At 45.1% G+C, this 12,062-nt stretch overlaps 1 protein-coding gene across 2 annotated transcripts in view; it reads right to left on the reverse strand.

The window, feature by feature from the left end:
- LOC141106396 (membrane-spanning 4-domains subfamily A member 6C-like) overlaps window positions 1-12,062 on the reverse strand; it is a 125,977-nt gene that overhangs the window by 29,659 nt on the left and 84,256 nt on the right. The window contains exon 6 of one of the 2 annotated variants that reach the window (XM_073597150.1): window positions 6,593-6,712. The exons of the other annotated variant lie outside the window; for it this stretch is intronic. Coding sequence (XP_073453251.1) covers window positions 6,593-6,712 — 120 coding nt within the window. The remainder of the gene's footprint in view (window positions 1-6,592; window positions 6,713-12,062) is intronic. 2 annotated transcript variants of the gene reach the window in all.

Consider the following 12,062-nt stretch of genomic DNA (forward strand, 5'->3'; position numbering starts at 1 on the left):
AAAAAAAAAATTACGTGGGGTTCCCCCTAAATTCCATACCAGACCCTTCAGGTCTGGTATGGATTTTAAGGGGAACCCCGCGCCAAAAAAAAAAAAAAACGGCGTGGGGTCCCCCCAATAATCCATACCAGACCCTTATCCGAGCACGCAACCTGGCAGGACGCAGGAAAAGAGGGGGGGACGAGAGTGCGGCCCCCCCCCTCCTGAACCGTACCAGGCCACATGCCCTCAAAACACCTTGTCCCCATGTTGATGAGGACAAGGGCCTCATCCCCACAACCCTGGCCGGTGGTTGTGGGGGTCTGCGGGCGGGGGGTTTATCGGAATCTGGAAGCCCCCTTTAACAAGGGGACCCCCAGATCCCGGCCCCCCCCTGTGTGAAATGGTAAGGGGGTACAAAAGTACACCTACCATTTCACTAAAAAACTGTCAAAAATGTTAAAAATGACAAGAGACAGTTTTTGACAATTCCTTTATTTAAATACTTCTTCTTTCTTCTATCTTCCTTCATCTTCTGGTTCTTCTGGTTCTTCTGGCTCTTCTGGTTCTTCCTCCGGCGTTCTCGTCCAGCATCTCCTCCGCGGCATCTTCTATCTTCTTCTCCTCGGGCCGCTCCGCACCCATGACATGGGGGGAGGCTCCCGCTCTTCTCTTCTTCTTCATCTTCTTCTCTTCTTCTCTTCTTCTTTTCTTCTCTTCTTCATTTTCTTCTCCGGGCCGCTCCGCACCCATGCTGGCATGGAGGGAGGCTCCCGCTGTGTGACGGCGCTCCTCGTCTGACAGTTCTTAAATAATGGGGGGCGGGGCCACCCGGTGACCCCGCCCCCCTCTGACGCACGGTGACTTGACGGGACTTCCCTGTGACGTCACGGGGAATGCCACAGGGAAGTCCCGTCATGTCCCGTGCGTCAGAGGGGGGCGGGGTCACTGGGTGGCCCCGCCCCCCGTTATTTAAGAACTGTCAGACGAGGAGCGCCGGTGTCTTGTCAAATACAGTCCCCTATCATATAGTGTCCGCCCTGTACTGCGCAGGCGCAGTACGCAGGACAAACGAGACGCCGAAAGTCTCCGAAGTTTAACAGCTGATCATCACCTGTACACGGCGCCTGCGCTTTTATTCTCACCCTATGTCCAGGTTCATTCCCTACTATCCAAGTGGACATAGAGTGAGAATAATAGTTGCCGAGTGCAGCGAGGCCGTGCCCGAAGCGTGGCGAGCGAAGCGAGCCTGCGAGGGGCCCTCTTACACTGCCATCGCTAAGAAGTGCCCAAGCGCCGTGTACAGCTGATGGTCAGCTGATCAACTTCGGACACTTTCGGCATCTCCTTCTGCTCCGTACTGCGCAAGCGCTGCGCCTGCGCAGTACGGAGCGGACACTATCCGATAGGTGGACAGTATATGTCAGAACACCGTCACACAGCGGGAGCCTCCCTCCATGCCAGCATGGGTGCGGAGCGGCCCGGAGAAGAAAATGAAGAAAAGAAGAAGAGAAGAAGATGAAGAAGATGAAGAGAAGAGCGGGAGCCTCCCCCCATGCCATGGGTGCGGAGCGGCCCGAGGAGAAGAAGATAGAAGACGCCGCGGAGGAGATGCTGGACGAGAACGTCGGAGGAAGAACCAGAAGAGCCAGTAGAACCAGAAGAACCAGAAGATGAAGGAAGATAGAAGAAAGAAGAAGTATTTAAATAAAGGAATTGTCAAAAACTGTCTCTTGTCATTTTTAACATTTTTGACAGTTTTTTAGTGAAATGGTAGGGGTACTTTTGTACCCCCTTACCATTTCACACAGGGGGGGGCGGGATCTGGGGGTCCCCTTGTTAAAGGGGGCTTCCAGATTCCGATAAGCCCCCCGCCTGCAGACCCCCACAACCACTGGCCAGGGTTGTGGGGATGAGGCCCTTGTCCTCATCAACAAGGGAACAAGGTGTTTTGGGAGGCTACCCCAAAGCACCCTCCCAATGTTGAGGGCATGTGGCCTGGTACGGTTCAGGAGGGGGGGGCGCACTCTTGTCCCCCCCTCTTTTCCTGCGGCCTGCCAGGTTGCGTGCTCGGATAAGGGTCTGGTATGGATTTTTGGGGGGACCCCACGCCGTTTTTTTTTTGTTTTTTTTGGCGCGGGGTTCCCCTTAAAATCCACACCAGACCTGAAGGGTCTGGTATGGAATTTAGGGGGAACCCCACGTCATTTTTTTTTTTTTAATTTTGGCCGGGGTTCCCCTTAATATCCATACCAGACCTGAAGGGCCTGGTATGGAATTTAGGGGGACTCCCACGTCATTTTTTTTTTTTTAATTTTGGTTCGGGGTTCCCCTTTGGGGAATTCCCATGCCGTTTTTATCAATGAACTTCTATGTGTATTGTCGGCAATGCAATAGGCGCGGGTAGTTTTAAATGAGTTTTTTCCTTCAAAATGTAATTTTGCTGTCAGACTGTTCTAAACACAGAAAACATGCGCCCCTTTACAGGGATACTATAGACACCCCCCAGGTACGAAATTTAAAGGGATATTACACTTTTATTGTTTGACTTTAAGCATTATTAAAATCACTGCTCCTGAAAAAACGGCTGTTTTTAAAACTTTTTTTTGCATTGATCCATGTCCCCTGGGGCAGGACCCAGGTCCCCAAACACTTTTTATGACAATAACTTGCATATTAGCCTTTAAAATTAGCACTTTTGATTATTCATGTTCGTGTCCCATAGACTTTAACGGTGTTCGCGTGTTCGAACGAACTTTTTTCCTGTTCGCATGTTCTGGTGCGAACCGAGCAGGGGGGTGTTCGGCTCATCCCTATTTAGGAGCATTTGGCATTTTTTTGCCAAAGCTCCTAAACTCAACTCCATAAAAGCCTACGTTTCAATGTACACATAGGCTTTTAGCAGAGTTTAGGACCTGCCGTATTTAGGTGAGTTTTAACCTCCGTCTCCTGAAGAATCACGTTCAGGATAGGAACGTTTTGACCTAAAAATGAGTAGAGAAAATGCAAAACATGGCAAAAACATATTGAGATTTTGTGAAAATATATAATCTAAATGGAAAAAGGGTAATAAAAAATGAATGAAGCTTCTATACACAAAGTGCTAAACACGTGACAATACATAAATACAGCGCTTACAAACATAGACCTATGGTAAGTGAAAACATAAAGTCCATATTAAACTATAAAGGTGCTTCACATCTAGTGATGTGCAAAGTTGCAGGAAGTGCTTCACATCTGTTGTGCAAAAAGTGCAAAGAAAATGTTGCAGATAAATTTTCAGGCATACCAAGACACCCCCACATGTGTCCCCACTCACCAGGTCACGATGACACCTTTTCAGTCTGGGAGTCAATACATGCTTATAGCGATATCCAAAGGATGTCACAGGATGGCAGGTTCACTGATGATGTTTGTAATGTTTATGGTTTATCTGTTCCCATGACACCAGAACTGACGTCAAATCATGATGAAGTTTATCTAACCAATGCTATGGCGTTTTAGTCCCTCATATGGATTGTGCTCTATCCATATGGGCGACATGTTTTCCCAACCAACAAAATGGCTGCTGTTTCCTATTTGATTGGTGGGAGGAAGGGGAGTGTACTCTCTCTTTTGTTATTTAAGGCAGTCAGTCCCAATCGGAGGTTAGGTCCTTTGATGACGCCGTGTGGGAGGGCGAAATGCATTGGCTCAACACACTTCCGGTACTGACGTCACTTCCGGTCTCGTGGAACGCCAACAACCACATTTGCTGCATTCTGTTACCATTTCCATGTCTGTTTTTAACATACGTCTGTAAATATGTCCTTTTATGCACAATAAATATCCTTTCTTAACATACTTCACTATTGGTCCCCTTTTTTTCTTTTATGGGTACCTGTTTTTCATGGCTGAGAATTAACGTTGAAGGATCGTGTATCATCCAATCTCATCAGTGAACCTGCCATCCTGTGACATCCTTTGGATATCGCTATAAGCATGTATTGACTCCCAGACTGAACAGCTGGGTGTCATCGTGATCTGGTGAGTGGGGACACATTTGGGGGTGTCTTGGTACGCCTGAAAATTTGTCTGCAACATTTTCTTTGCACTTTTTGCACACCAGATGTGAAGCACTTCCTGCAACTTTGCATACTAGATGTGAAGCACCTATATAGTTTTAAATGGACTTTATGTTTTTGTTTTCACTTACCATGGGTCTATGTTTGTAAGCTCTGTATTTATGTATTGTCAATACAGAGATTTTGCCGGATTTTGCTTTCTGCCATGGTCACAGCAAATGTAGGCCAGTGTACACAAAGCCTTAGACAGCTTTTGCGGGAACAAGTGTCACCATTGGAAGATTTCCTCTCTATTCCTGTTCTGGTGGCAACTCAAATTTTTGGATTTACCCTCAGTACCATTACTGGTGACATTGGTGATTGGGGCAAATAAAGGAAGTGGATCTCCCTAACAAGGACTAAGACAGCAATACAAATTGTAACTTGGGTTATGCTATCTGCTCCCCACATTGCTTTTATTATTGTGATCACTTTTTATGTATTATGGGTTTTAATAAACCTATATTATTGACCTGCACTATTGGAGTCCCCCTCTCTTCTTTTATACATATTAATTTTGAGGAGAGTTGCTGTGGCGTGTTTTCTTAGATACATTGTGCCTCCAGTCCTGCAGAGCTTCATGAGGCTGTTCGGTGACATCCGTGGAGACCCCGGACTTCCATTTCCATCTGAGGGAGCCACTGTTTCGATCATCTAAGCCTTATTGACCCAGTGTCGCTGACATCTGGGTCCACCCTATCCGGTAAGAGTACCTCATCTTTTTCATCTCTTGGATCCACCACTGTTGAAGTCCCATGAGGCCGTGTGCACGATAGAAGATTGACCCTTCATTATCACACTCTTCCTTTGGACTTTGTTTATTTATTTTTATTTTGAACTTTTCACTTTGGGATCAATTGTCTCACTTTGGGTCTATTCCCCGCATTTGTCCCCCCTTTTTTCCCTTTGCACTGTATCACAGAGCATATATTCTGTTAGCACTCCAAAATTTTAATAGTTTTCGTTTAAATTTTGGTCACATTTTGTGTAGCAGCTGTCACTATTCATTGATATTTGCGCAGTATTTTTTTCACCTCCCCAGCAATACAAATTGGACAGTGGTTCTAACCCCTCACCACAGATCTAAAAGAAAAGAAGCTTAGCCCCTGGTTACACTTTAAGTAGCTCCATCTATAAAGTGTAAGTATAGCACAAACTTTTTAAAGTCTTGAATAGAGTAGGAAAGGCTGAAAACCTTGTCAGATAATTTTTTTTGCTTATTTTGTGTCATGCTGGGGAGTTTCCACTTCTTCCTATTGCATCTCCAGGAAAGAAGGGAGATTTTCTTCTTCACTTCAAGTGAGATGAGATCCACTCTTAGGGTTTGTTTACACCCTAAGGGTGGTCTGTGGTGGGTTGCTTTTCATAGCTGTGCAGTTGCAGATGATAGGCATTCAGGAGGCAATGCTGTCACCTCTTGAATGTTTTCTGTGGTATCCCCATTGGAAGATGTCCAATACATACAGGTACACTTTTAGATTTACAACCTAACCTCTCCAATATGAATAGTTCTATATATTTTTTACTAAAAAAAAATCATCTGATTAAAGAGGAGGAGCCTGTGGTGTTATCATTCATAAGTAGACTGTCCCACCCCCTAATGCTAGTATTTATATCTCCACCCCCTGATGTCTCAGATCAGGTGACCTGACAAAGGGGTTAATCCCCGAAACATGTAGTACCTGACTGAGCTCTGGCACTTCTCCATATCATCCGCACCTTTCCCTCCATTGCCTTATGGATTGTGCCTGTTGGTGCTTGCCGCTGCCTTTCTATGCACCAACCTGGATGCTGGCTCTCTTGTCTGCTCCCGTTGTTCCCCAGATTGGGACTGACTAGTCCTGCAATATCTCCCTGACCATCGGGAGTGGAGCGCGCTCCTCCAGAATTCTCAGCCTTCCTCCAGGAGCTCCATGATTTTTCTACAGCCTCCTTCCATCTGGCACTGCTGGAGACTCAGAAGTGTAGCCTGCATTTCTCCAGGTTCACCATCCCTCCTCCACAGGATTAGGGTATCTGACAGCCATCCATCCCTTTCTTGTGGTTCTTTGGAGTATACTACGGCAGCCATTAGTCACTATGTTCACTGAGCACTTTCTTTTTACTGCTTAACAATTGACATTTGTTACATGTTTTGCTACTGTTGCCATTAAAGATCTAAATGTTTAATTCCATTGTTTGCTTCTACTAAATCACCGGAACAGCCCTCTCTGTGTCAAATTTTCTAATCTGTCTCAGCTGGTCTCTTGAGTTTGGGAGCAGCGGCCGGAGTACATTACTAGTCATTTACAGGCAACTTTGATTACATTCATGTGCCTAGTCCCTGTGTTGGTTATCATTCATAAGTACCTAGAGCAGGGTGATGGCTAAACACAATACTAGTTAAGGCCACAGAGGAGAGCTGGGACAGGGATCTCAAAGCAAATGGGTTTTCCAAAGATGGTGGATGTTAGACCTTTCTGGTGCCTTGACTTGACACTTTTTTTACAGTAATCTCGTATGTCTCTTACCTGGGTGGCTGGCTGTACTTTGGAGAGAGATCGGATTTCAAAAACAGAGATGGAAATGGTGACACAGAAGAGCAGCAAATTTATCACAAGCAGTAGAGAAAGAACTGCATAACTACCTTTCTGTAAAAACACAAAAACAAAAAAAAGGTTAATAAATCAGTGGCTTATTCTTTTAGGGAATTTTTATTTTCTAGTTTATTTATATATTTTACAGGACGCCGAGGCTGTGTCCTGGATGGCAGGTACCTTTCTCTATTATTTGGATTGTGGTCCCCTTTAACCCTTTCGCTGCCAGAGCTGTTTTTGCATTTTTCTGTTTACCTTCCAAATAAATCATTTTAGGCCTGAAGATTACGTTGTACATAAAACCCCCAAAACATTACGTAGTTTCTAAAAGCATTTAATAGGGGAGAGAAGATATGGTTACGTAGAATAGCAGATTTACATAGAGGGGGTGGGAACAGAAAGTGAAGTGAAACTTAAAAAAAAAAGGTTTACACGCGGCTTACTGCTGGGTGGAAATAAAAAAGTTCTTCACAAGATTTATCTGACAATCCATCATTGCTTCCACAAAATCTACATGGGGACAGAAGTGAGATCGCTGAAACATCATGGCTCAGGATCTATGTGTTATACAACCCCTAATCTTTGATAATGACATTGTTAACAACTGGCTGAAATTCAAAAGAGAATGGGACGTGTACAGCAAAGCAGGACTCACAGACAAGTCAAAAAAGGTACAAGCTTACACTCTTCTTAATTTTGCTGGTTCAGATGCACTAGATAAATATCAGTCATTTCATTTTTAAGACAATGAGGACAAAGAGGATCCTGATGTCTTAATCAAGAAATTTGATGAGATATGCTTACCACAATGTTACAATAGACAGACATGCATTTAACATGATGGCTCAGAAACCTGATGAAAGAATACAATCCTATGCAGCCACACTGAGACTGCTGGCTAAAAAATTTGTATGGGGTATCTACAATGATGCAGTTCGTGCTCAGTTGTTAAGGGAGAAAGATTTAACACTGGGATCAGCCATCAGAATATGTATGTTGTTTGAACATTCTGAAAGGACCACTAAGGAACTAAAAAGAGAGGAAGAAGTGTTTGCGGTGCAACAGAACAAAAGCCAATGCAGCAACTGTGATAGTAAACACGCTACTGAGCTCAACAAGTGTCTGACTTTTTAACAAAGGGTGTAACTCATGCAACAATTGGAATCATTTTGTAAAATGTTGTAGGTCCAAGCCTCAAAATAGAGGTTCGTGGAAGACACCATCTAGTGACACTAAACAACAAAATGTGCACAGAATTAATGGAGTGGAATGTTATGATCACGAAAATGTGTTTTTATTGTGAAAGTGTGGACCTTATTTCAAATAAAGGAGACATATTCACAACCTTCTGAACAGCATGCAACAAACATGTCAAGTTGAAAATTGACCACTCAAATAGGTCAGCTGTTGTGATAGACCATGACATTGGACATGACATTGCATTTGACACCAGTGTCAAACAAAGATTACCTGGTCTTGGTAGATTCATACTCTGGCTGGTGGGAATTTAATGTCCTCCAAAACACCTCAAGCAACACAGTGATCAGGACATTAAAGCAGATATTCTCTACACACGGAATTCCCTATCAATTGATGACTGACAATGCAACATCGTTTTCAAGTAGAGAATTCAAGAACTTTGCCCACCAATGGGATTTTCAGCATGTCACTAGCAGTCCCAATTACCCTATATCCAATAGTCTTGCGGAGCGTAGTGTAAGGTCGGCTAAGCATCTCCTATAAAAATGTGCATGTGATGGTTCTGACGTTTATGCAGCCCTACTCAACCTCCACAACACACCCAGGGATGGCATGCCTTCTCCAGCACAGCGTTTACTATCACGTCGAACCAGGACTCTGATTCCCATGGTCCCATCCCAGCTTCTGCCAAAGGTTGAGACTGATGTTCAGGCTGCTTTATTTACACTCAGGCACAAAGGTAAGATAAGCCATTACAAATTGGCCAGACGCATATCCCCTCTGGAGCCGGGGCAGGTGGTAAAGATGGAGACAACCCGTGGGTTTGACAAACTGGCCACAGTTCATGGAAAGGCCTGTCAACCAAACAGCTTGTCCATTCTGATGGTGGGACCTATGTAAGGAACCATCATCACCTCCTACAGGTACCTGAATTATACTGTACTGCTGCTGCCCATGTGCCTATGATCACTTTAGAGCCCCAAGCACAGCCATCTGCTGCTGTGGCAATTGACACTTCCAAAAATGGATGTAACACACAACCACGACAAAATTATGATGGTGACAGGCAAGAGGCTTCAGACTCACTCTTCCAGATCAAGTAACAACTTGTTGGGCTTGTGTGTAAACCCAATCCAAAGTTTGAAAACTTTATCACACACTGACTCTTAGCATTTTGTGTTTTATATTGTAGTTTGTTATTGATCCTTGCTAAGCTGCAGTCCTTGATGGTTCTATAATACAATTCATTTATATATGCATATCTTTTCTTTAAGGCCTTATGCACACGAGACGCCGGTGCAAACTCTACTGTACATATGTTTTTAAAAGCTGAAACCGGCGTTTAGAAACACCTGTTTTGCAGCGTTTGCATTCCGCGTTTAGCCGCGCTTTACCGCGTTTGCGTCTAGAAGCGTCTGCAGAGCAGAGAATTACATTTTCTGACCTGACTTTAGGGCCCCATATCTTGGGGGCCAGTTGGTGCTAGGAACCCCAAATTCCGTGTGCCAACACAGTGGAACTGGCACTACAACATACCCAAAGCTGAGGTTATTAGCACCAAGTGGCCCTGAGATATGGGGCCCCAAAGTCGGGTCACAAAATGTCATTCTCTGCTGCAGTTTACCATCATATTTCTGTGTTTTCTGGTCCAGAAAATAGGGTTCCTTTAAAAACACTTATAAACGCAAACGTGGCTAAATGCGGTACCGGCATGTGGTTCACTGCTTGCTGGAAATAAACAAGTTCTTTACAAGATTCATCTGTGTACTCATCATTGCATCCACAAAATCTACAGGTTGAAAGAGAGCGGGCCATCATTCTTATGCCCCGTACACACGGTCGGATTTTCCGACGGAAAATGTGTGATCGGAGCGTGTTGTAGGAAATTCCGACCGTGTGTGGGCTCCATCGGACTTTTTCCATCGGATTTTCGGACACACAAAGTTTGAGAGCAGGCTATAAAATTTTCCGACAACAACATCTGTTGTCGGAATTTCCGATCGTGTGTACACAAATCCGACGCACAAAGTGCCACGCATGCTCAGAATAAATAAAGAGATGAAAGCTATTGGCTACTGCCCCGTTTATAGTCCCGACGTATGTGTTTTACGTCACCGCATTCAAAATGATCGGATTTTCTGACAACTTTGTGTGACCGTGTGTATGCGACCACGGCATGAGGATCAGATCTGTGTGGAGACAGTGGACGGATCTGTAGACAGACTTCAATCCCTTATGTGAAACCATACCCTAAATGGGTGTATACAAAACTATGAGTGCCGAAAAAAATTTTATATGTAAATAATGACAAAATATTGACAAAAAGTTCATATATGTGGCTATATAGACGTGTCAAAAAATATTTTGAATAAAAAAAGTTCATAAATGTGACAAGATGAAAGTGTTGAATCCACAAACGAGCCAAATAAAGCGTCCGGAGTTACATGATCCACCATCAGTGCAGCCCACCACCAGATGATAAATTTGGAGGCTTACCAGAAAGCCTGCGACTGCCCTTACTCAGGGGGGGTCAAAACAGGCTTAGTAGTGGAAGATGAACTCCTAGATATATCCCACAATGGACTCCTTACGTTGTCCTACCGGTCTCCTCTTTCCACGGCTGATCCGCAATAGCAGGGGCACCAATGTGGAGGAAATAATCCTCAGAGTTCCTTCCGATATTCCCGTCCGGACTTTTTCCAGGCGGATTTGTAGGGCCCGGTACGCCGCTCTCTTTCTCTCCTTTTGCTTCTCAGCTATTCACCCCCCACAGCTGCTCACTGCCTCATTCCAATATGGCCCAGAGGCATGCACAGTGACAGCCTGAGAAAGCCGATCATGCTCCCATCCAAATCCCAGACACAAACAAAGGAGGCTGTTTTGGGCCCTTCCATCCTACATTAGAACTACCTCATACCTTATGATTCACAAGGACGTGATGCGTGAGGGGTAGGGGAGGGGCCTCGCAGTGGGGTGGCGGAGGACAGAGGAGGAGGTGAATGATGAGGGAGACAGCGTGAGGTGAGAGCAGCGCTGAGCTCCGGGAAACAGCTGAGCTAACAGCTGAGCTAACAGCACAGAAGCGCCAGGCATCCGGCAGGGGATTGGAACTTATTCCTGAACCCGGAACTAGGACATAGACCGGCCTTAGCAGCAGCACGGAGAGCCTCGGGAGCCCTAGGACTGTCATAGATGCTGGCTGCCGCGGCGGTTCGTTTCCCGCCCCCCCCACCCCCTACCTAGCGTGGAGAAAGACCTGAGCAGCATCCCCTCCCTGCCTCTCTCCCTTTCCTCTCTTCCCCTCTCCTGTTTGTAGTGGGAGAGGGAATAGGACATTTTGGCCCTGTATTACAGTACACCAGCACCGACAGGTGCAAATACCAGTGCATGAAGCGAGACTGTGGAGTCAGTGGAGCCCTGGAAGCAGTGGAGAACGTCCCCGAGGAGAAAACCCCTGTCAGCTCTGTGAAAGGAGGAACACCAGCTCTGTGACCCCTGCCTCAAGACAACACCAGGTAAGAAAAAGCGGATGCTGATTGAATTCCTGAGTGTTATGTGCGTGTAGAAATCTGAGGCAAGAAGATAAGGAGAAACACAATTAGGGGGTGCAGAGTGAAGTAAGGAGACACAGGAAGCAATACAAGAGAAGTGCAGAGTGGGGGGAGAAGAATATGAAAGGACGCTGCAGAGGTGAAAAAATCAAGGGAAAGTTTAAACACAAGTACCATCCAGAAATATATGACAGAAATACAATCTAGAAGCCCCAGTATGGATAACAAACAACAAAGTGGTAAAGACAAAAAGAAAGACCCCCCTAAAAATAAAGCCGCAGATCCTGGGTACAAGTTACTTGTCCTTTTTCTCTTGCCTTTTTTTTTCTTTTTTTCCTTCATTCTCCGCTTATTTTTGTTCCTTCGCTTCCCTGTGTAATGGTGACAGGCTAACTCAGGGAAAAGTTGAGGTGAACTCGAGGGATATGAGAGCACATATAATGAGGGGCGGTAATGGAAATTAGATGCTTGTCATTTAATGTGAAAGGACTTAACTCACCAGGGAAAAGGCGCAAATTAGGTCAAGAATTAAAGAGAATGGAAATAGATATTGCCTTTTTGCAGGAAACACACTTAGTGCATGAGGAGGGTATTAAGCTGACCTCAAGGGGTCACCCGGTATGGATATATGGTGATTCCCCCTCTAAAAGGGC

This window comes from Aquarana catesbeiana, linkage group LG08 (genome assembly GCF_042186555.1).
Source record: "Aquarana catesbeiana isolate 2022-GZ linkage group LG08, ASM4218655v1, whole genome shotgun sequence".
Lineage (NCBI taxonomy): Eukaryota > Metazoa > Chordata > Amphibia > Anura > Ranidae > Aquarana > Aquarana catesbeiana.